We start from the raw sequence: 26,281 nt of genomic DNA on the forward strand, positions 1-26,281 counted from the left end.
ATGCTGAAGTGGCATACAAAATCAATTTTCTTTACTTTTATTATCTAGCATAGTCTCTGGCACTTGGTACATTTATAAAAATTAATGCTGTTTTTTGAATTTTACTAACAACAATGCTCATGCCCAACATATTAATATCTATTTTTCCATAACTACTGCTCTGTAACTGCTTTTAGCATATTATTGCATCCTTTGTGGGAAATATATGCTACAATTTATAAAAATATAATTCTGTCAGACTATGGAGATAATTCACTTAGAACAAATAATGATTTAAGTGTATTGGATTAAGGCAAAATATAATTGACTGTTTTAATAAAAATATTAATCATATTTCTATGAAGGAAACTTTCATCAATGTATAATTACTGAGATATCTGTGCATCACTATTTACCACTAACATATTCATATTATTAGAGACTATCTAACATGTGAACACAGGGTTAACCATTTCAAACATTTTTATAGCTGTAAAACACAGCTGCAGTTACTGAGAGAATAGTTTCAGTTCTCTTAAAATTATTTTTGGCTGCTAGAATATGTAAGTTTCACTTAGAGAACTAAAATTTAGTTTTACATTAGCTGTACAAATTTTAAGATGACTCCATTTTATCATAAATAACTTATTGGAAACTAAGGGTTAAGACAGAAAAAGGAGAAAGGTAGGGTTGGTAGCTTATGGAATCTTTCAACCCACAATGCTGGTGCCTAAGGCACAATGATAAAAAAAAAACTGCTTTATTTTTGCTCTTTCTCTCAGAAGAATCTCACATTGAGAAAATCTATTACAAAGATAAACATCCCAATATGCTTATATAAGTATATGTATGTATGTATGTATGTATGTATGTATGTACATATGTATATAAACTAAAAATACTGGGACTTCGTATATCTGATTAAGTAAACTGAGACCTTGTATATCTCATTAAGATACTTAGGGATTTGACCAAAGAATGTTTTTGTTCTCCCTTTGATGATTAGTGCTTCTAAGCAACATTGTATTTGGAGAACAGTCCATGTTAGCTACCTGACCTCATGTTTTGTCTTTCTTATTTCTATGTTTCTTAATCATACTAGAGTCCTTGCTTCAGACTTGTTCACCTGAAGCCAATCCCTGCAACAACTAGGGTGCTAACTGCATACATATGCTTTTCCCCTTGACTCTAAGAAGGTGAGTGGGTTAATCTTTTTTTTTTTTTTTTTTTTTTTGGTTTTTGGGCCACACCCGGCAGTGCTCAGGGGCTACTTCTGGCTGTCTGCTCAGAACTAGCTCCTGGCAGGCACAGGGGACCATATGGGACACCGGGATTCCAACCAACCACCTTTGGTCCTGGATCGGCTGCTTGCAAGGCAAATGCCCTTGTGCTATCTCTCCAGGCCCATAATCTTTTTTTTTTAAATAACTTTATTTAAGCACCACAGTTACAAGTATGTTTGTATTTGGGTTTCAGTCATAAAAAAAAGAATACCCACTTCACCAGGGCAACCTTCCTGAATCTAATGCTCCCCATCTCCCTCTATTCCACCTCTGCCTGTTTCTGAGAAACTTCTATTTCTCTCTCATAGTATCATTGACATGATAGTTGTTACTGTAGCTATTTCTCTAACTGCACTCACCACTCTTTCTAGTAAGCTTCATATCATAAATTGGTCCTTCTGGCACTCATCTATATTGTCTCTGGACATTATTACCATAGTGGCTTTTATTTATTTATTTATTATTTATTTTTTTTTGGTTTTTGGGCCACACCCGGTGACGTTCAGAGGTTACTCCTGGCTATGCGCTCAGAAGTCGCTCCTGGCTTGGGGGACCATATGGGACGCCGGGGGATCGAACCGCGGTCCATCCAAGACTAGCGCAGGTAAGGCAGGCACCTTACCTCCAGCGCCACCGCCCGGCCCCTTATTTATTTTTTTTAATCTCAAAGATGAGTGAGTCTATACTGTGTCTATTTCTCTCCCCTTGACTCATTTCATTCAGCTTCCAAATCCATCCATGTATAGGAAAATTTCATGATTTCATTTATTCTGATGACTGCATAATTTCCATTGTGTATATACTACAGAGTCTTTAGCTACACATCTGTTGTTGGGTACCTGGTTTCTCATGTTTTGTGGCATAGACTTTCTCAAAGAAGTTTCTGATTACCCTTTGAATGCAGTGATCTCCTTCATTTCATTTCTAATCCAGTTTATTAATTTTAATTTTCTCTCTCTCCCTTTCTTTGTGAAATTTTGCTAGTGGTTTGTTGATCTTCTTGAATTTTTCAAAGAACCAACTTTTGCTTTCACTGTTGTTTTGGATTGTTTTCTGGATTTCTACCCACTTCATTAATTTTTGCTCTAAGCTTTGTTATTTCCTTCTGCCTATGTATTTTTGGTTCCTTTTGTTGATCACTTTCTAATTTTATAAACTGTATCATTAAGTTATTTACGTAGGCCCTTTCTCCCTTATGTGTGCTTTGCAAAGCTATAAATATTCCTCTTAGTAATGCTTTTGAAAATTCTGATAATTTGTCTTCATTCTCATTCGCTTCCAGGAATCTTTTGATTTTTCTCTTTGATTTCATCTCTTACCAACAGCTTATTCAGAAGTAAGCTGTTTAATTTCCAGGTGTTAAAGTTTTCCTGTGTCTTTTTGTAGTTTACTTCTAATTTCAGTGCATTGTTATCTGAGAAGGTAGTTCGTACAATTTTTATTCTTTTGATTTTATGGAGGTATGTTTTATGGGCCAGCATGTGGACTATCCTGGAGAATAACCCATGTGCAGTGGAGAAGAATGTGTATCTAGTTTTCTAGGGGGTGGAAGGATCTACATATTTCTCCTATGCTACTTTCTTCATTTTTTTTCAGAGCTAGGATTTTTTTGTTGAGTTTCAGCCTGGTTGACAGATCAAGGGGTGATAGGGAGATATAGAGGTTTCTCACTTTTATTGATGTCTTCTCTCAAATTTGTCAACAGTTGTTTTAAGTATTCTGCTTGTCCCTCATGAGATACAAATATATTTAGGAGTGTGATTTCTTCCTGTTGTACATATCCCTTGATTATTACAAAATATCACATCTTTATCTCTTATAATTTTTAAGTTTAAACTGTGTTATCTAATATTAATATGGCTACCACAGCTTTTTTAAAGGGAGTTGTCTGCTTGGATGATTGTCCTCCAACCTTTGATTTTGAATCTATGTTTTGACTATTCAGATGTGTTTCTTGTAGGCAGCAGAATGTTGGAGTCAGCTTTTTGATCCATTTTGCCACTCTGTGTCTCTTAACTGGTGCATTTTGTCCACTGACGCTGAGAGAGATAATTGTCCTGGGCTTTAGTGTCATCTTTGCATAGAAGTTTGGTGTGTCTGTTGGTCTGTCTTGTCTTAAAGTAGACCTTTCCCCTTTTAAGGCTGGTTTTGAGAATGTAGTTTCTGAGCTGTTGTTTATATGTGAAGCCATTTATGTTTCCTTCAAACCTGAATATGAGTCAGGTATGAGTCTGGCTCGGTGCAGTATTCTACAAGCATTCATTTCACTGAGCTTTGTCAAAATATCCAACTTTGAGGGATTCTTGTGACAAGTCTGTTATAAATCCTAAGTATGCTCCTTTGAATGTAATTTACCTTTTTTGATCTTGCTGCTTTCAGTATTCTATCCCTATCTGTGGGATTCATCATTGTGACTAGGATGTATTTGGAGCTTTTCTTTGGGTCCCTATTAGCTGGTACTTTTTAGGCATGCAGGATTTGTTGCATGCAGTCTTTAGCTTTGGTAGTTTCTCTGTAATGATGTCTTTGACTGTTAATTCTTCCTGGGGGTTTCTGGGATTCCTATGATTCTTATGTTTTTTTGTTTGCTTGTTTGTTTGTTTTCTGTTGAGTTTATCAAAGACTTCTATTTTCATCTGTTCACATTCGTTGAGGATTTCTTTCCATTGTTTATTTTAAAGCTCTTTCCAATTTCTTCTGTTGTATGCAGTTATCATAGAGCTCACTGATTGTGCCATTAGCTGCTGTTTCTCTGGTTCTCTGTTAGAGAGCCTTTCCAGTAAGGTTTTCATTTTGCCTACCAAGTTTATCAGTCCTATTAAATTCAGCTTAAAGTTTTCTGATTTCTATTTTCATATCCTCTTGATTCTTATTTGTGGTTTGTTCAGTTTGTTCCAGGCTTTCTTTGAGTTCTATGAAGATCCTCCATATTGCTTCTTTAAATTCTCTATCAGAGAGGCTAAATAGTTGGTCGGTACTTTTCAGGTCATAAGAGCTGCCATCTTTATTCTCTATGGATGGTGGAGGCCTGTGTTGTTTCCCGATTGTCACACTTGGATTGTGGTGTTTGCTATGTGTTGTGCTGGGATTCACTGACTAGGAGATGTGCAAGACTGTGTAGTTCCACCCTTTGTGGATGGGGTCAGGTCACCTCTGTTGATGTTCAGTTAGTGAGTTCTTCCAGGCAGGTTTTTCCCAACAAAATCAGTGGCAGGTTAAGATGGCACCCACATTGATATGTGAAATGTACATGGTGGGCTGGATGAATAGTCTTATAAATAAAACTGAATCATGTCCTTAGTACTTAACTTCCAGTTTACTTGCAATTGAGATAAATGGAAAACTATGCTGCATCTCAATGACCATCCATGTATAATTAGGAATATCAGATTCAAATATTAAACTTTTATATTCTTAGAGGATTTAATCAAATTACATATTAATATTCATGAAAATTTTTGTTTTAAGGTTTTAATAAAATAGTTATCACTGGTTCCTTCTATTTGCTTAACCTAGGAAATTATTAAATAGTGTATTTTATCTACCAGTTCTCTGAGTTACTGAAAGCTAATACTTCAAATGTATGGAAGATCTATGAAAGAATGAGTAAAATAAACAATAGAAACCAGGATGTAAACAACAATAAAAAATACCCAATCAGCTGTACTCATATATAACTAACTAGTCACACAACTCTAAAGCAATCATTCTCACCAAATTTTTACCTGAAAAGTCTCTGTAAAGTAATCACAGCAGATGGAAGCTTCTTTAATCTCTTTCTAGTTTGGAAACCCTTCCAATAAGCTTGGATCAAGCAAGCTGCTTGATGGAGTTTCTGAAATTAAAGGCTAGAATTAACTGAGACATCTTAAGAAATCTTGTTCGGTCTTTGTAAGTAGTAATCTACTAAGTTTGATAGGAAGTAAAATTTTTATAGGGCCTAAGTCCTGTGAGATAATATTGCAGGTAAGGCCTTACATACTACAGACCCAGGTTCAAACTCCAGCACCTTATATACTCCTCTAGGGATAGCCAGGAGTGATTTCCTATGTGCAGTGCCAGTAGTAAACTTGAGCCTGACTGGGTATGGTCCTCAAAACAAAACAAAACAAACAAACAAACCTACTTTTTTTCAGAGCTTCAGGACATGGAAATCCTAAGAATGCTAAACCTCCAATAGAAAGCATAACGGATTCAAACATTAGAATGTATCCAAGATATAGGCTGTTAGCTCTAAATTCTTCTATTAATTGTACTTATATTACTTTGGAAAACATTATCAAATGCTCTCTGCTTGACTTATACTGAGCCTCAGTTATTGAAGCTTTAAGGTCTGAGAGGCATTTGTATCAGTTAGAAAGAAAAGGCTCTCTCTATAGGTAAAAATTAAAACCACTAACAACACTTTCCCCATCAAACTATGTATGGCAGCTCTGAATATCAGAAGGAAGATAATAGAGAGATTCAGGAAGCTATTAATATTCAATAACTTAAAACTAAAATGCTAGCAAATATATGAATTATTTCTTTTTTCTGTTTTTGTTTTTTGGGATCACACCTGGCAGTACTTAAGGAGTTCCTCCTCACTCTATGCTCAGAAATCGCTCTTGGCAGGCTCAGGGGACCATATGGGATGCTGGGATTCGAACCACCGTCCTTCTGTATGCAAGGCAAATGCCCTATCTCCATGCTATCTCTCTGGCCCTCTTTTTTTATTTTTTGTTTATTCAACCACACCCTGTAATGCTCAGTTGTTACTCCTGGTTATGTGCTCAGAAATCACTTCTGTTTTGGGGGATCATATGGGATGCCAGGGATAGAAACCACAGCCTGTCCTAGGGTAGTGTGCATAAGGCAGATGCCTGACTGCTTGTGCCACTGCTCCAGCCCCAAATTATTTGAATTGTTACCTGATATATTTTTTTTTTGGTTTTTCGGGCCACACTCGTTTGATGCTCAGGGGTTACTCCTGGCTAAGCACTCAGAAATTGCCCCTGGCTTGGGGGTACCATATGGGACGCCCAGGGATCGAACCGCGGTCCTTCCTTGGCTAGCGCTTGCAAGGCAGACACGTTACCTCTAGTGCCACCTCGCCGGCCCCTGTTACCTGATCTTGTACTTCCTGATAGCCCTGAGGGCTTAAAAGGCCAATAAGTTGTCCAAGTTCTTGACTAAACTCTGTTCTAGATGACTGTTTCTTTAGTAAACTTCTGAATTCTGAAATGGAATAACAAACATACAACTATTATTAATAAAAATTATATAACTATTACTAATAAAACCTTTTACTAATCATTATATTCAGAGATTAAAGATGTTTAGAAGCAAATGAACACACTAAGATTAATCACACAATTTATTTTCCTTTTTCCAAGATTCCTAAAACTGTCTTTAGGATAATTCTGTCCCAGAAGTTCTTCTGTGAGATCTGATGTTAAACCTATCTAGTAAGCCTCTTTAATTAAAAAAGGGAACAGGTGAGTCAGGAATGTAGCTCAGAGGTAGGCATATGTATCACAAGTGTGAAGTCCTAGATTTAATCTTAGCCACTCTCCCTTGGGAAATAAAACATGGGTGGCAGAGTGAATCCACTGTGATCAAAGGAAATTTTTTTTCATCTAAATGTAGGAAATACCTAAAATTGAGACATTAAAAAAATAAGACATACTATAAAAACAATTCAACAGATTAATCATTATTAAGGGTATCATCATTAAATAAAAACATATACTTAATAGATGAAATGTAAACAAATAATTCCTGAACTAATAATTTAGAAGTACTACAGTATTAAAGTTCTTTATTTTCTTTATATTCAAAATAAAATATTGGGGCCAGAGGGATAGCACGGAGGCAGGGCATTTGCCTTGCATGCAGAAGGACGGTGATTCAAATCCTGGCATCCCATATGGTCCCCTGAGCCTGCCAGGAGCGATTTCTGAGCATAGAGCCAGGAGTAACTCACCAGCACTGCTGGGTGTGACCGAAAAACCCAAAAAAAAAAAAAAATTAACATAAGGTACTTCCATGCAATAGTGAAATAAGGTATTATAATTGACACATTCAATATTAGACAAATAATGTAAAGTTGACTTTGAGTATAGAATTATAAAAGCCACTATATGAATTCTTCCATTCCCTATACTGTCCTCAAGACTCAACTTTTCAAAAATATTAGTAACTATAAAATATCTTAAGCAAATAGAGTGAGTTCTACTATTAAGAAAAAGGAGATGAATTATTATGGGAAAATTCCTTTCTAAATAGCTCTGCTGCAAATTTACATTTCTAAAGTAGAACTCTAATTACAGAATTAAAAAATGTTTAACTGGCTCAGTAAAAAATTAAAGTAAATCACTTTATTTTCTACCTCTTTATTCTTATTCTTATAATTAAATTATACTTACAAGAATAATATAGCAATAGTAATATATTTTTTGGGGGGGTTGGGTCAGTCCTAGCAGCGCTCAGGGGTTCCTCCTGGCTCTACGCTCAGAAATCACTCCTGGCAGATTCGGGGGACCATATGGGATGCCAGGATTCAAACCAACGTCCTTCTGCATGCAAGGCAAATGGCTTACCTCCATGCTATCTCTCCGGCTCCAGCAATAGTAATATTAATGCAGAGTAAGTTACTGACATACTTTTCATACCACTAATAGTTAATAAAAGACTGTGTAAATAGTTTTGGTATTAAATGCATTATCATTTATTTTAACCTTTAAATATCTTTAATTTGGTAAGCATATGTAATAAACTAAAAAGCCATTTATAAACTTAGTTGAAAAAAGCCACATCTGGGGCCGGGCGGTGGCGCTCGAGGTAAGGTGCCTGCCTTACCTGTGCTAGCCTAGGAGACGGACCGCGGTTCGATCCCCCGGCGTCCCATATGGTCCCCCAAGCCAGGAGCGACTTCTGAGCGCATAGCCAGGAGTAACCCCTGAGCGTCACCGGGTGTGGCCCAAAAACCAAAAAAAAAAAAAAAAAAAAAAAGAAAAAAGCCACATCTGAGAAGGTTGCACTGGTGAAGCGGTATATACATTTTATGACTGAAACTCAATGACGAATATGGTTGTAACCATAGTGTTTAAATAAAGATATTAGAAAAAATATAAAGTTTTATTTTAATTAATTCATAGCTTTGGCTACCAAAGGTAAAAACAAAGCTCAATTATAACTTCGTCGGCAACTAAATGGAAATACCAATCTATGTGATTTTTGGTAAATGATCTAATTTTCCAATGCTTCTGTTTCTATTGCAATAATGCTGTCATTTTCACGTGGCTGCTATGAAGATTATTTTACTGGAGCAGAAAATGGGTTGTAAAAAATAATTTTACTATTATTATTATTTGGCTTTTGGGACACACCTGTTGATGTTCAAGGGTCACTCCTGGCTATGCACTCAGAAATCGCTCCTGGTTCAGAGCACCATATGGGATGCCAGGGATGTAACCAGGTCCGTCCTGGGCAGCTGCATGCAAAGCAGACATTCTATTGCTGTGCTATCATTCTGGTCCCTACTGTTGTCATTTTTATTTGTGGGTTTTTTTTGTTTTGTTTTGTTTTGGTTTGGTTTTTGGGTCACACCCGGTGAGGTTCTGGGGTTACTCCTGGCTATGTGCTCAGAAATTGCTTCTGGCATGGGGAACCATATGGGGTGCCTGGGATTGAACCGAGGTCCATCCTGGATCAGCCGCAAGCAAGGCAAAAGCCCCACCACTGCGCTATTGTGGCGGCCCTATTATTATTTTTAAAATATTTCATTTTCAGCATTGTAGTTTACAAAACTTTTAATGGTAGGATTTCACGCATAAAAAAATATACTAACACCAGACTGAAGTAAAGATTATTTTAATGTAATTTAATGTAATTCAAGATGGTATCTAGTTATAAAATAATTAAATGAAAGATAATTGGAGCAGTAATACATTTGGTCCTTTAGTTCATCCTAAAACTTTCTGGCTTTAAAAAAAATTACATATATGCTTTATCTTTGGAGGTATGAAATAAATCTTGTTTCTCAGTAAAGATATCTTTGAAAGAGGCTATGAGTATAGATTGATGTAAAGATTGAAGAGGTTGCCAATTTCTCAAGCACAGTTCCTTATAGGGTAAAGTCAGTCTCAGAAAGGTCACTAGTCTCCTTGGTCATTATTTTCAACATTGCATGGTATATTCTACAATAACCATTTTGTCAAAGGACATTTATTGTAATTTTATTAAGAAAGCATCATCTGTTGAAACATGAAGATAGCTTAGAGACTTGTTCTAAAACAACTATTTGCTATTTTTTTTAAAACAGTAGTTTTTGAAAACCTTAAGAAAATAATGTATGTCCTACCTTTGTAACAGGCACTGAGTCTTAATGAAACCAAAATTTCCTGGTGAGATTCAGCCATCAACAGTAGGAGCTTTGTAGCAGCACTTCTTATGAAAGTTGTATGAGTTGACAAAAGCTTGAAAACAATCTCATCTAAAATTGAACGCAGGGCTTTTCCCTCTATTCTGAGTAAATCATCACTACATAAGAAAAAAAAGAGAAAAGAAAAAGAATGTACCATAACTAATTGATGCATTGGCCACAATAACAAGCATAAAAAGTTTTAATAACATGACACCAATCAATGGTCCAAATAAAGAAGATAAACATTTATAAAATACATATGTATCTGTAGCTTGTTTGTGAGAATATAGTACAGTAAATTAATTTTTATTGAATTGCTATAGCTATGAGGCACCATGCTAGGTAAAATGGGGAATATCAAAGTGCCAAAAGCCACTCAAAAACCGTGGAGATAAATGTGCAAAGTATTAAATCAAAGGTTTCAAAGATCTTTAAATGAGGGAAAAATAATCAGAAGAAAGCCAAAATTCATTGCTTATACAATATATAAATTATATACAATATACAATAATACAATTATATATAATATACAAAGACAAAATAGGGGCCAGAGTGATAGCAAAGCAGATAGTGGCCTTGTAGTGGCCATCCCCAGGTTCAATCCCTGGCACCCCATATGGTGCCCCGAGTACTGCTAGGAATGATTTCTGAGTGCAGAGTCAGGAGTAACTCCTGACTGCCATCGGTGTGGCCCAAAGCCACCTAACCAAATAAAATAAAGTTGTATAAATTAAGTTGTTATATACTTATATGTACTTTTATACTATATAAATTAAGTTGTTATATACTAAATATAGGAGAATCAAACTGGGGTTTGTCCTGTGTTGGCCTTGTGCAAGGCAAACGCCCTACCTCCATACTATCTCTCCAACCCTAAATCCATCCATTTTTAAGCAAATTTCATAACATTATTTCTTCTCTCAGCTACCCAGTATCCCATTACATAGATGTACAGTTTCTTTAGCCACTCATCTGTTCTAGGGCACTTGCATTGTTTCCAGATTCTGGCTATTGTGAATAGTGCTGCGATCAACATTGGAATACAGAGGGCATTACTGTATTGTGTTTTTGTGTTCCTAGGGTATATCCCTAGGAGGAGTATTGCTGTATTCTATGGGAGCTCAATTTCCAGTTTTTTGAGGAATCTCCATATTGTTTTCCATTAAGACTGGACTAGATGGCATTCATACCAGCAGTGGGAATGAGAGTTCCTTTTTCCCCACATCCCTGCTATTACTTTGTAGCAGGACAGCCCCTGAAGAGGTTGACTGATGGAGGGATGGAGAATGAGGCCCTTTTCTTCCAGCTCGTAGCACGTGTCTGCCACCCTGTCTAGCCCACGGTTCTGAGGTGAAACGGCGGGTAAACAGCTCGCAGACAATCAGGCTCGTGGAAATATTTGCTTTATTTGGATGGACAAAACTGAAGTCCAAAGACTCCGATTCAGTTCCAGCCAGCAAAAGCCTCTCGCCTTCCACAGACCCTTGCTCTTATAGTCCAGAGTCAGGTCCCACCCAATGGTGGGATCAGATACCAACCAATGGTGGAAGCAGAATCAGGTCCTACCCTAGGGTGGGGGCAGAATGCCAGGTCACACCCTAGGGTAGGGCACAATCACCTAATCAGATTAGGGTGAGCAACATAGTAATCCCCCAAAATATTTACATACACAACAATTCCCCCTTTTGTTTTTAGTAAACAAACAATATTGTCTACAATTATTAAAAGAAAAAATTAGTCAATAATAAAAGAGCGGCTGTTTGCATAAGCGCATCACAGGAAAATGTAAAGAAAACTTCTAACCTAAGCACAGGGTGTCTAAAACCAGAAACATGTATCAAGGAAGCAACTACAAGCTCCTGAGAAGAATAAATCTAAGACGTACATAGATCTTTCGAAGAGACACCAGAAAGGTTGTGTAGCAGGCAAGAAGAAGCACCTTTTCTTTATTTGTTGTTGTTGTAGGTGGTGGTGGTGGTCGTTTTTGGGTCACACCTGGCAGTGCTCAGGAGTTACTCCTGACTCCACGTTCAGAAATCGCTACCTGGCAGATACCGGCATTTGAACCAATGACCTTCTGCATGAAAGGCCATCGCCTCGCCTCCATGCCTATCTCTCCAGCTCCATTTTTATTCAAGTTCAGGTAGACCAGAAAGCCCATCTTTGAGGGCATTGAACTAGGCCTTTATTTCGGAAGAAGTGGCACATACACCCTCTGCACAGTGGGGAGCCACTGCAATGATGATCAATAGGTATCTGAACTTAGTCCAAGTTCTTAATCCGGTCTGAAGTCCATAAGATGTCTGAAATTGATGTCGACTATTTATAGATGGGAGCTTAAGTCACAAACCAAAACAAAATGTTTAGGCAGAGACCCTCCCTGTGTAAATAAACAACTTGAGGGCCCATCCAAAATGGATGGAACCTTCTATAAACCTAGTATTTTGCCTATGATGCGCCCACGCAAAAAACCCTGAGAACAGACAAAAATATCATTTGGGAAATTATAGACAATAATATATAACTCACAAACCTAAAGTCAAGAAAGCAAAACCTTAATGTAATACAACATCGATTCCTAATATTAAAAACTAAAATAAAAAAACATTAATTACGATAGTCAAAAGAAGCGAAGTACCAAACATAACTTCAAAGGATTACAGTTATAGGAAAAACAACAGATGTAATTTCTACAGAGTTCAATACCAATGTGTAAATATGAGGGGTCTGGAACTCCAGAAAGACCGGCAGAAGACACTTGATGGGTCTGGAAAAGCCAGTTGAAGCCTTGTACAGGAGATAACATCACGCTGAATGAAGAAGGAAGGCCAGTACAGTCATCCATGTGTTGGGGCATCCCCAAGCGTTACATCATTACATCATAAGTTGGTTGGGCTTCTGTATTTCCTTTGGGATCGGTGCAATCTTGGGGTAGCCATTGTAGAAACGGTCAACAATAGCATTTTGTATGTGGATGGAAAACCAGAAATTCAGATAGCACAGTTTAACTGGGATCCAGAGACTGTGGGTCTTGTCCATGGATCTTTTCTCTGGTGTTACATTGTGACACAAATCCCAGGTGGCTTCATTTCCAACAAGTTTGCAGCATATATGGTGTAAAACTCCAACAGTCATGGATTTCTCTCTTCCCGCCGAGATCAGGAAGCTTGTAGTTGTGGGTGAAGGAGATGGGTTGCACATGTGAAATCCTGAAAATTAAAATGTTAAGGACTAGGAAGAGAGAAGGAAGGATAAGGAAGACTAATTTGGGGAAGATAAAGTTAGGAAAAAGGAAACTATATACAAAATATGCAGAACAGACAGACACTAAACAAGACATACATACACAGACTTCACAAAAATCTGGCCCATACACACTCCACCTCATACTAAAAATATTTGTTGGAAAGGATCACAAAATAGAGCAAAAGAGAATTCAGCTGAATCAATTAAAAGCTCCTTCAAATGTAATAGCGGCAATTGTTTAGGATAAAATCATTTCAAATTCACAAAAAAAAATTTTTTTTCTTTTTTTTTGGTTTTGCCTAGCAGATCTGAAAGAGAATTTCATGCAATAATACAAACATGGACAACTCTACTATACGTGTATATCAGTAATATACTACCAAGTTATTGTTATAACAGTAACTTTATGATAATCAATCATAGGCAAGAAGCACTGTGAAGAAAGTCACCTAAAATTATCATTATGTAAGCGTTGCTTAAAAACCTAAATTGAGGGAAATAAAGCCAATGATGTTAAAATAAAAGAGTGAAAGTCGTTAAATGAGTATACCTAGAAAGAAAAAACAACATTAATATGATGAGAAATTTCCTCTTTCAGGTGAACCTTGACCTAAAATTAATTTGTAAAATTTCATGATTAACTGAGACCTAGAGCAATAATGAAATTAAGACATAAATCCATCCTACAAGGAAACACAATTGGGGATTCATGATTTTCAATCTATATTCATTGATCATGCCTGTGGAAAGAATCCTAGAGCAATTAATAGCAAACTGATAAGGAAGTAAAATGATTATCTGGTGTTCATTGTAGATCTCTAAGAAGTATAAATACAGGATGTATGCTGCTGTGGATTTTCACCAATGTATTAGGGACTTTTTTGATCTTCCTTGTCATCAAAATTGATCCAGTGTTGTTTTGCAGCAATTTTACCAGTATGAAGTACAGTGTCCATAGTGAACTTTTACCCATAATGGTTTGACACCGATGATAAGTTGTATTTCTTAATCTTGCTTTTATTCTCTGAAGTGAATTCTCCTCTAAATGAGGTCTTCTAAAGGAAAATCTACATAAGTATGCAATTTTTTTATATGTCTTGCCATCAAAAGCAAAAACGTTTCAAGTGTATTATAAGTACTGTGGCAGCTTTACCATAAGCTACGTTTTCTTTGAAAATTCCCTCTCCTATTTTTGCAACTGTTGCAAGAACTTGGTTGTCATTTCTTAATTCTTCCTTCTTCTAAAAAATTCAGAGAGGCATTCCTGTAATGTACATTTTACTCTGTAGATGTAACAGCCAAAGACAAATGAACAAATGTCTCATAAACCTCAGACTTTTGGTGGCAAGTGAGACACTGGAGTATCGATTTGAATTGTCCTTGAAAGAGATCACTAATAATAGATTTATGAGCCTTTTGGTGTTCCTGGACTAAATTGTTCATAATTTTCATTTCCCATGAGATGTGTAGTTTTGTCTGTCCATTAGATTTACAGTAAGCAGTCCTGATGTTAATCCCTCTATTAGGAAACATCAGTAGTTCGTGAGGATCCTGCTGATTGTGTCCAGCAAACTGGGTCATTAATTAGTAAACCAATTGTTACTTTGAAGCTTTCAGGGTTAATATATCTATGAAATCCATTTCCCATGGTTTTGATGAGCCGACCAAATTCTTCGGCTAATTTACCTTCAATGCCCCATCGGATTTTTTCTTGTTAATATCCTTTTTTATAATGATCTTTATAAAAATACTGAGTTAAGCTCTGAAATATTATACAAGCATTGCAATATTGAGTTCATGTAGCAAGAGTTTCTATATTTTGGAGCCCAGTTAAGACAGGTTCCTGTCTTTCTTTTGCATCTCGGAGTGTAAGGGTTTATCACTACATCCAGTCTCCACTCATTGCTATGGTGTGTGACAGCTAAATCGTTCCCTGCCCCAGACGACCTTAGTAATATTACTGCTGTTAGTTGTCTGAAGTATTCTGTTTTTTCTTCTGAAGGGGAGGATTGTAGTCTGAACCTGATCATTTGTTGCATAGCCCGATTTCTAACAAGACGTATGGAAACCCAAAAATTTTTTGGAGCAGGGTCATCATTTATAGAAACATAGGCTAACCCCTTCCTCTTAGAGGACGATAGCAGCCTATCCATTTTTCATCCTCCTTGATCCAATAGGTTTTATGGGTAGTTTCTTGTCTCTGATATCTTCTTTAAAATGTCTTTCCGCTGCAGTGTAGCTTTCCCCTTGGGGTAAGTTAAAGTAATTTAGTGTGATACAGAGTCAAAGACAGCAAATCCGTTGGTGGTAAACTCCTATTTTCTATTTTTTGCAATTGAGTTTTTAAGGTTTCTGTGAGTCCTTTCTACAATGGCCTGTCCCCTACAATTGTAAGGAATTCCTCTGAGATGTCTTATCTGCCATTCCTTACAAAAAAATTCAAAAGTTTTGCTAACATAGGCTGGCCCATTATCAGTTTTTATAGAATATGGAATACCCATCACAGAGAAACATTGTAAAAGAAAACTACAAGCAGCCTTAGATTTTTGAGAAGACATGGGAATTGCCCACATAAACCGAGAATAAGTGTCCACCACAACATGAAGATAAGGTTTCCTTGGAAATAAATCTGTTTGAGTTATATCCATTTGCCAAAGTTCGTTAGACTGTAAGCCTCTTGGGTTTGCTCCTGCTATGTGAGTCTTTTTTGTTAACGGTGCACATACGTTGCAGTTTTCTACGATTTCTCTAGCTTGCCTCCATGGAATTTGGTAAATTCACATGGGTACAACGGCGAGCATTTGTGTGTAGGGACTGAATTGTTCCTCTATTAGGTGATTTAAATATTAGGCTCTTCGCTAGGCAACGTCAGCAGTATTATTTCCTTGCAGCCATAGGTCCTGGAAGACCTGAGTGGGAGCTCTAAATATGTGTGATGAAGCTGGGCCTCAGTTCGTTTTTGAAGAAGCTGACTGTAATTGTTTTAAGTAAGTCCTGTATATGATCGGGCGTTATTAGCTATTAAGGGATTGCAGCTGGCTATCCACACTGACATAAAAATTTACCACATACAAAGAATCGAGAAACTATATTCATGGCTTCAGATACATTTTCTAATAGGTAATATTAACGTTTGCTAATTCAACTTTCTGTGCAGCATTTATATTCTGGTATCAATGGTCATATTAATGTTGTCTCCAGTTATTCCTCCTTTTCCATTTTGGGATCCATCAATGTAAAAAACCTTGGGCATTGGGAATAGGGGGAATCACGAACAATTGAAGAAATAACAAACTGAGTTTTCTTTAAAAGTCCCCAAATTTTTCCTGCCTGGATAATGGGAGGATATTTCTCCTGTGAAATCTGAGAGGGCCCTTTGTAGAGATTCATTAATTGGCAATATTGGACTCAATTTCCCTTTTTTTGTACTGGCAAAAAACTATTATATCTGGATCAAGAAACCTAGGTAAAGATATAGATCTGAGTCTTTGCCTTGATAATAATCCTCTGAAATCAGTTGTAAGTAGGGACAACCTGAGCGAGGTTGTTTGTTATGTAAATACACCCATTCCAAAAGGTCCTGACTGTTGCATCAAGGCCCCTGTGGGGGTTTCTATAGTAGGGAAGATTAACAGTATACCTTTTCTCCTGGGATGAATCTTGAAGAGAAACGATTTTGTTAATCTGCTCAAGAGATGTCCTAATTCATTTTTGCAGCCTGTTGTTAAATTTCTCGGGCTAATCTAAAGCAGGATCACCCTCCAACGTTTTAAACAGATTAGATAACTCTGCATTTGGGATTCCTAGTGCAGGGCGGAGCCAATTTACGTCACCTAAAAGTCTCTGAAAATCATTAAGCGTTCTGAGGTTTTCTTTTTTTGATAGAAAATTTTTGTGGACGTATAGACGTTCTCGGTCCAAAACTAAAACCCAAATATTGATACGGTGGCATTATCTGTATTTTTTTCTAAAGCTATTTTCAGTCCTGATGTTTGTAAACAGTCAGTAACATAAGAGTATAATTCCTGTAAATCTGTTTCGTTGTTCATTTGTGAGCAAGATATCATCTGTATAATGAAATATCATGGCTTGAGGAAATTTTTCACGAGCAGGGCTCAAAACCCTTATCTACAAAAAACTGACACATGGTTGGGGAATTCAGCATGCCTTGGGGGCAGAACAGTCCATTGGAAAACGGTCTGCAGGGTATGGGTATTATTGAGAGAAGGAACTGAGAATGCAAAACGTTTTTTATCATCTGGGTGGATAGGAATATGGGGTTAGAAGCAGTCTTTCAGATCAATTATAATTAGTGGCCCATTCCTTTGGAATAACTACAGGTGATGGTAAACCAGTCTGCAATTTGCCCATAGGTATCATGGATAAATTTATAGCTCTAAGATCCATCAAAAGTCTCCATTTACCGGATTTCTTTTTTTATAGTGAATATAGGTGAATTCCATTGAGAAAAAGATGGTTCAATATGTCCCTAAACTTAGCTGTTCCTCCACTAATTCTGTCAGCACCTTTAATTTATCAGTTTTAAGGGGCCACTGACCTGTCCAAATTGGTTCATCAGATTTCCATTTTATTTTTATTGGTGCTGGTGTTTTTACGGTAGTGCCCCCACTAAAAATTTGGGTTTTTAAATCAAAAGAAGGTTCGGACTCTTCTGGAGCTAATGGGATGTGGAATTCTGCTTTCCACTGTTTGTGTAGGTCACGGCCCCACAGGGATGGTGAAAATGGGCCCACGTGAGGTCTGATTATTGCTTTTTGATTTTCTGGGCCGTAAAATAGTATAGTCCTCGTACTCAACAGACAGGAACTCAGGCCTCCTATTCCTTCTAGGGAATACGGGATTTCCTGAAGAGGCCAATTTTCTGGCCATTCATTTATCAGAAATTACGGTAACCTGAGCACCCGTATCTATCATTCCATCAAAGGGTTTGCCCTTCCAAGTGAAGTTTGATCATTGGGTGTTCATCTTTACATTTAGTAACCAGAGCCACGATTGGGTTTTAGCAGCACCGGATCTGTGCTTCCAAAACCTCCAATTCTAGTCTATCTGAAGTCCCAATTTGACATAAGGCACTATTACTATCTGGGCAATCGCTTCCTCCTTTTTTTAATGGTCCATGTAACTGGTACAGTAATAACTACAATGATTTCCTCCCATGGAACTCTGAGTCAATGACACCCAGTGATTACTGATATACCCTTTATGTTGAGGGAACTTCTGCCAAGAATCTAACCCATGGTATCTGGGGGGTGGCGGGCCTACAATGCCAGTTTCTAACATGTAAGGGCATGCTCCTGGGTAAATTGTAATGTCCTCTGGCATAATATGTCTAATCCGCACTCCCTGAAGTAGAGTGGATTAATTCCCTTATCGTGATGAATTTTCTTGGGCTGGGCTTGGAAGGATTATTGTCTGTGAACTTTGCCCCTGATTTGGAAGGGCCTGGGGGGAGGCCCTGTGGGCGTTTCCCTGCATCTTGTATGTGTGTTCTTGGGGAGCTGAATTTATAAGGAGACGACAATTTCTTTTGATATGTCCCCTGTTTTCCACAATGGTAGCAGGCGATTTGCCTCCCTGGGGACTGTGTTGAAACCTCTACTTAGGTTATTATTAATCGAGGTTTCTGGATCTGCCATCTTTTCGCCCTGAGTGGCGACCCCTTTTGCATTTTGGGCAAAGACCTGGTTTCCGGAAAGTGTTCTGTCCCCGAGGGGAGTAAGACATTGTTCCCTTGGTAACTGGGAAGGTTTTGTACTGAGTCTGAGTGGGGTGGGGGTTGGGGTTCCACATAGACATTCCGGCAGGCATAAAGGTAATCATTCAGATCTGACTTTTCATTTATGTATTCAATACTAATCTACAGGCTGAATTATGCATTATGATAGGCCACAGATTTTACTAGGAAGTTTCTAATCTCCTCATCTTCCACCTGTAACTTCAGAGCATCTTTAATCTTACCTACAAACTCTGCAAATGACCTCATAAGGGCCTTGGGTAATTTTTAAAAAGTTTCCCTCTACCAATGCTGTTAGAATCAATTTTTTCCCATGCTGACAATGCAATCTCCCTGATTAACATTTAAGATTTCCTTAGGTAAAGCTGCTTGCGTCTGAATATTTGCAAATTGATTTTCTGCCATCAATAATTCATACGATAGAGTAACACCTGCCACTTGCTTTTTCATACCATCCGGACTATATAATTTAGCTTTTACGGCCTTCTGAATAGTACATTTCCCATTCAAGTTCGCTGTTTAGATGACAGGCATATTTCAGCGATTTCTTTAAAATCATACAAAGTCCAAGATGAGTTATGACTCCAAAGTCTTAATAACTCCACACTGTATGGCGATTTTGCCCATTTTCTTTACATGATCTTTTAAACCGATCTAATTCTTTCCATCTGTTAGGGTACATAGTTAGAAACATTTACCCCGTCTATAGGGGATAAGCCTGATTAGCAAAATTACTCTGAATAGAGCTCTGAGACTGAGCCATGTGGTTCATTTTTTGAATCTGCTCTGCTTGCGATTCAATTTTGTGACTAGAAGGAGGCATACTTCGTGGAGTTAGCACTGGAGGTAGATCATATCTGAGTCACTACTGTCAAGCAATTCACTAGAATCAGCTTAACATTCTGAGTTGTTTTTCTTCCAGCAAAAATTTCTATATTGTTGATGGTGGGGCTGGATTTCGTCAGCCTGCACCTTGGTCTGAGTTTTCGTCAGTAAATTTCATTATTATCTATACTGGTTTTAGCCTCACCATTTCTACACTTTCTATTTCCTAAATAGAAATAACAGCAAATAACTATGCTCATAATAATAACGTTAGTCAACACAGAAATTCCACAAACTATGATGGCTAGAGACACTACACTTTTCATTGAAATATAGACACAACCATCCAACGCAGTGATTGTCCTTAGATCAAAACCAATTAGTTTTAAAACAAAATGGAATGATCCACTTGTATACTAGAGCACCAATGCGTAAGACTAAGGGTGGTAAAATCCACATGACTAACCACAGAAACCATTTGATGGTCAGCATAGGAAATTTCCAATGAAATATTTCACTTACAGTTCTGAGGGTCCAGGGTTCAGGTCCCTGTTCGGGCGCCATTATGCCATTAGACAGGGTGGCAGACACGTGCTACGAGCTGGAAGAAAAGGGCCTCATTCTCCATCCCTCCATCAGTCAACCTCTTCAGGGCTGTCCTGCTACAAATGGCGCTCCGAAACTTTGACCTGAATCCTGGACCCAACAAAACTAGCAAAAATGGGTGAGATTTCTGCTCTTTTGTTTCATTTTGGCTCTTTTCGGGTGCACTGAGCCCCAAACACTGGGCCACGTGGAGCCATGTTCAAATTGGCCGTAACCCCTTCTAGGAAAAAGAAGGGGCAAATAAACAAGAGAGGTTGGAAGCTTTCATCACCTCCAGCCCAGGCCCAGGCCCAAAACTGAAACTTTGTTACAAGAAACAAAAAACCCTGGGCCTCTTCAAAGACTTATTAAAAGTCTAAATTGGAAACGGAGGAGAAAAAAGACTGTATTTAAAGTGGACTGATTTTCTAAAAATGACCTTTGGCTTGAATTTGGATTCGACTTTGGAAATTTCGAACTGAACTTTTAGTTTAAATCACTTGGAACTCTGAACATCCAAAGTGCTCCCAGAGGGGAAAAAAGAGGCAGCGGTGAAGCCCCTGCGGCAAAAAGCTCCAAGCGGCAAGCTCCAAGCAGCTCGGCTCGGCTGGGATATCGGCTGGAATCGGGCTTGGCTGGGCTCAGTTTGGCCCGAAGAAAAGCGAAAAAAACCTCGCTCCAGATCACAAACCCGGCAGCGGAGCCTGGAACTACGGAAGAAAGCCACGTGGTAAGATCAGCGTGGGACAAAACATCTGAACTTTTAAAGTTTACAGAAGCCACGTGGTGAGATCAGCGTGGAACAAACCAGCATCTAAAATCTAAAAATTTACAAAAGCCACATGGTGACATCAACATGGTGAGATCATGCGTGGAACAAATTAATCATTTAAACTGTGATTTTAGGTGTAGAAACTAAGCAAATAGTCATATATTTCACTCATAGTTGGTAATGGGATAAGTTTTAGCTAGTTAGTGGTTAAAAAATAAAAATAAAGGAAGGTAAAACAGCTTCTAGCCCAACTAAAACATCTAATTTCTAACCACCTGCATCTTTGTCTTAGTCATTTTCTTTATGATTTAAATGTGTTTTGTTGTCTTTCAAAGTTAATATTTTCAATTGCAAAATGTTTTACTGTGTATTTTAATGTACGTAGCCTGTTTTTAAAATGTATGTTATGCATGTATGCTGCAGTACTTGTGTATAGAATAGGTATAGGAACATGAAGTTCCCCCAATATAGTTTAAAAGTATAGGAACATGAAAGTTCCAAAATAGTGCTTGGTAAAAAAGCTATTAATAGAATTTTAGGTTACAGGTGTAAAGTATATTTTGCAAATGATATGTTTTTGAAAAGGGCTGGTATATTAATTTTCACTTTATTACGTTTGTTGGCGCATGAAAATATTTAAAAAAGGGGGAAATGTGGGTGTACCCCAAGACCCACCCATATCTGGGAGGAGTTTTTGGGAACCGGATAATAGGTGTAACTACCTGCAAGACCTCCCATTTCTGGGAGGGGTCTGGAAAAGGATAGATAAACCTCTGAGCCAGGGGATTCGGGGCTGGTGCCACTTTTGCCGTTTCTCTCTTGGCCCGGCTTGGCTTCCTGGCTTTGGATCTTTGGGCGCATGGAGCCCAAAGGGAAGATGGCTAACAGGAGAATAAGATGCAGGGCTCAGCAAAATATAGCTGAATGCTTAAAAGGTTGACATAGGCCACCACACTGTGGTGGCTAGGGCATAAATAAAGATGATTCTTCCTGAAGCATGCATGTGAGTGAGTCTTGATTACGCCAACTACCTGGGCCTGGAACTTGCCAGCTGGATGGGGGATGAAGCCACGTGGCTGGGGCCTAAGCACAAAGGCCTCCATCCACCGCCATCCAGCCCCATCGTTAATTATTTTATGCTACATTACTTATTATTCTTATTCTTTGTGATGTGTACCACTCTGAGATGTGAGATGGTACCTCATTGTTGTTTTGATTTGCATCTCCCTGATGATTAGTGACATGGAGTCATTAGTGACATGTGTCTTTTGGCTTCTTTGAGGAAATGTCTATTCACTTCTCACTGTTTTTTTAGTTTGTTTGTTTTTGTAACTGTCCTAATGTTCCAGTCTGTTAATTCCAACATTTATGTCAATTTTGGTCTATTGATCATTAAGTTTGTTCACTTACTAATTTGTATGTGATATATTTGGGAATTTTATCTTCTTAGAAGCTGTATATTTTTATTTCTAAAAATATTTTTTGAAGGTGGAGAGATGGTACAGTGGTTAAGGCACTCGTCTTGCAAGCAGTCAACCTGAGTTCAAACCTCAGTACTACAGAGGGGTTCCCTGAGCACAACCAGAACAGACGTCTCAGCACTACCATGTGTGACTCAAAAATTGAAACAAAACAAAATAAAATAATAATTAAATATTATTATAAAATAATAATTAAAACCAAAAATACTTTTGGTGCTTGTGTATGATCTGCTTTTCCTCTTTAACCTGAGAAAATTATCTATTACTTTTTTTTGTTTGCTTTTTTGGACAACACCCAGTGGTGCTCAGGAATTACTCCTGGCACTGTGCTCAGAAATTGCTTCTGGCTCAGGGGACAATATGGGATGCTGGGGATTGAACCTGCGTCTGTCCTGGGTCAGCCACATGCAAGGCAAATGCCCTACCACTATGCTACCAGTCGGGCCCTGACATTTCTTATGCTCCTTGTAGCATCTGCATAATACAGAGCTTGCAGTTGCTAAAAATATTAAGAAAAGATACCAGTATTTGTTTTCAGATACAATTTTCTTCTTGAAGTCAGAGATACCATTATTTGACCACTTCCATTTTTATATATTTCATATTAATTTTTCTATAAAACAATGATAGTTTTGGACCTGTGAGGTGGCGCTAGAGGTAAGGTGCCTGTCTTGCAAGTGCTAGCCAAGGAAGGATCACGGTTCGATCCTCTGGTGTCCCATATAGTCCCACCAAGCCAGGGGCAATTTCTGAGTGCTTAGCCAGGAGTAACCCCTGAGCATCAAATGGGTGTGGCCCAAAAAAAACAAAAACAAAACAAAACAAAAGACAATAATAGTTTTAAGTCATAACAATCTATGACTTTAAAAAATGGGAGAAAATGGGAAGTCATTTGATTTCAAGAAAAGCATTATTTTGTACAACAAATCACCTGCTGATCTGTAGTATTTTCTGTAGTGTAGCCAAGATGGTAGATCCTAGTTGAACATTGTCAGTTTGCAGTAAGTGCAAGAAATGATCACTCTGTAATACTAAGGGAAAAAAGCAAAAAAAAAAAAAAAAAAGATTAAAATAAAAACTAAGAATTCTATTCAAACATGTTTTACCATCTTTAAAAGTAAATCACACAACTACTAGGCCTATTCAGTGTCTTCTTTTTCTTTTCTCACACTCAGTGGGTTTTGGGCTTACTCTTGCTCATCACTTAGGGATCACTCCTTTAGATACAAGGGACAATGTGGGGTGATGGGGATCAAGCCTGGGATGTCTATGTGTAAGGCAAGTGCCCTATCTGCTGTACTCTCTCTCGGGCCCTAAATTTGTCTTTCCATGATGTAAAGAATATTTTAAGGCACTTGTAAGTGTGTGTGTGTGTGTGTGTGTGTGTGTGTGAGAGAGAGAGAGAGAGAGAGAGAGAGAGAGAGAGAGAGCGAGAGAGAGAGAGAGAGAGAGAGAGAGAGAGAGAGAGAGAGAGAGAGAGAGAATATGTCTGCCCTAGAGGCAGGTGCAAGGGGAGAGTGTGAGGGAAACTGGGGATACTATGGCAGGACATTTGCACTGTTGAAGGTTTGGGTGCTGGAACACTGTATGATAGACTTAATTATAAACAACTTTATAACTGTGTATCTCAGTGACTCAATTAAAACATTCATTAGTTAGAAAATGTAGAATGTTTTAAAACTGAAAATAAGTCATTCCACCTTATGAAGCTGGAATATATATATATAAATAATCACTTTATCACCCTTTAAATTAAAAACATTTCTTAATATTGAACCATTGTATAACTTAGAAATTTCAGTGACTAAAATAAAATCACTCATTTTGATTTTTTTTTTTTGAGCCACAGCTGATGGTGCATGAGAAACCATATATAGTGCTAAGTATTGAATCCAATCCACTGCATGGAGGTGGGTAGGAGACTGGAACACTGGTGAAAGATGGTCATACTGTTGGTGGGATTAACATTTGAACATTTAACACTCAAAACTACTATACCAGGAACAACTTGGTAAAACATGGTGCTATAGTAAAAATTAGGAAAAAAATTATTCTGTATTCTTGTAACTATTACTCCCCCCTCAAGGGCTTACAACTTGGTTTTATCCCTGGAAGCCAATGAGCATCTCCATTAAAGGGAGAGGCAGGGGTTCTGCAGGCAGTGGAGAGGGGGTCTGGGGGGGGAGGGGATGGGATGGTGGTGGTGTATGTCCCAGTCTTAACTACCTTTTAACTAGGTCTTTTATATCATAGTATAATGAGACTAAGTATTTTAGATTTCTGGTAAAATAGTTTTTTAAATGGCAACTTTATAATATCTTCCATAATGGATAAAAATGTTTAAAAATAAAAAGCAGATAAGCATGTTACATAGTTTTATATGGATATACCTGCCAAAAGTGTTAGTTATATTAACAGAAATCAATTAGTTTAGAAACAGAAAATGAGGTATAGGACCAGTGTAGGAACCCAGCTTGTGTTCCTGATATGATGATGTCACTTCAGAAACGCCTCCTTAATGTTCATGGAGGGCATTTGGGACTGGGTTATTTACAGTGAGAGTCTGCTGGTTGGAGAGGAGACCCTGTCAGCGCCTATGAGAGCCTGTTAACCTAAAGCTGGTAGCATCAAGTCCAGAGAGAACCTGCTTTCTGTTAGCCAGACTGTTTAGTTCTTGCTTCTGCTGTTGCTTTGTTACCTTGTGTCTTCTGCTCTAGTCTCTCTCTCTCTCTCTCTCTCTCTCTCTCTCTCTCTCTCTCTCTCTCTCTCTCTCTCTCTCTCTCTCTCTCTCTCTCCCTCTTCTCCCTCTTCTCCCTCTCTCCCTCTCTCTCTTCCTCCCTCCCTCCCTCCCTCCCTCCCTCCCTCCCTCCCTCCCTCCCTCCCTCCCTCCCTCCCTTTCCCTCTTTTGGGCCAGGAGAGATAGCACAGTGGCGTTTGCCTTGCAAGCAGCCGATCCAGGACCAAAGGTGATAGGTTCGAATCCCAGTGTCCCATATGGTCCCCCGTGCCTGCCAGGAGCTATTTCTGAGCAGATGGCCAGTAGTAACCCCTGAGCAATGCCGGGTGTGGCCCAAAAACCAAAAAAAAAAAAAAAAAAGGAAAAAAAAGTAACATTTTGTTACAGACCAGACATTGCTTTGCTTTACTTTTCCAACTCTTAAATTTTTGATTTTTCAAAGTATATGTATGCATGATTCTGAAAATAGTCAATATTTTTCAAAAATTAATGTAAATACTTAATTTCTCAAAGTTTATACTATAACTTTCAAGTTCATTAAATAAGAGCTCACTTTTACTTGAATTGTTATGCTATGAGTCAAAATATATCTATTCTATACTAAGAATTACTCTTAACTTTTTTAATTTTTTAAAATATATTTGGTTTTGGGGGGCCACACCCAGCAGCTCTCAGGAGTTACTCCGGGCTCTGTTGTCAGAAATCAATTATGGCATGCTCTGGGGACCATATGAGACAATGGGAATTACACCAAAGTCGGCTGCATGCAAGGCAATTGCCCTACCCTTCATACTATCACTACAGCTCCTCTCTCACTTTAAAGCCTAAAATATAACAGTGGTATAATCTTTGAAACTCCAATTTCCCCATAACAGTTAAAATTATCATTAACCCTTGTTTAGATTTACTATAAAGAAAATAGGAGAAAGTTATATTTTAACAATTTCCCCTTACTATTCCTATTGATAATGTGATATGTAAAGCTGGAATGTTCAAATAGGCTTTTATTTTTTATAAATAAAAAATTTGGGAGAGGGGAATCATTCCAGCATTTTAGTGGTTTTACTTAACTGTGTATGTGTATCTGTATGTGTAATCAGAATTTATTTTTAGAAAAAGCTGGGGGCCGGAGAGGTGGCGCTAGAGGTAAGGTGTCTGCCTTGCAAGCGCTAGCGTAGGACGGACTACAGTTCGATCCCCCAGCGTCCCAT

General features: G+C 38.0%; 1 protein-coding gene across 1 annotated transcript in view; it reads right to left on the reverse strand.

The window, feature by feature from the left end:
• IQCB1 (IQ motif containing B1) overlaps positions 1-26,281 on the reverse strand; it is a 71,014-nt gene that overhangs the window by 37,623 nt on the left and 7,110 nt on the right. The window contains exons 5-8 of the mRNA XM_049785899.1: positions 23,265-23,364; positions 9,607-9,785; positions 6,370-6,479; positions 4,988-5,097 (exon numbers count right to left, since the gene is read on the reverse strand). Coding sequence (XP_049641856.1) covers positions 4,988-5,097; positions 6,370-6,479; positions 9,607-9,785; positions 23,265-23,364 — 499 coding nt within the window. The remainder of the gene's footprint in view (positions 1-4,987; positions 5,098-6,369; positions 6,480-9,606; positions 9,786-23,264; positions 23,365-26,281) is intronic.

The sequence above is a fragment of the Suncus etruscus genome, chromosome 13, assembly GCF_024139225.1.
Source record: "Suncus etruscus isolate mSunEtr1 chromosome 13, mSunEtr1.pri.cur, whole genome shotgun sequence".
Taxonomy (NCBI): Eukaryota; Metazoa; Chordata; class Mammalia; order Eulipotyphla; family Soricidae; genus Suncus; species Suncus etruscus.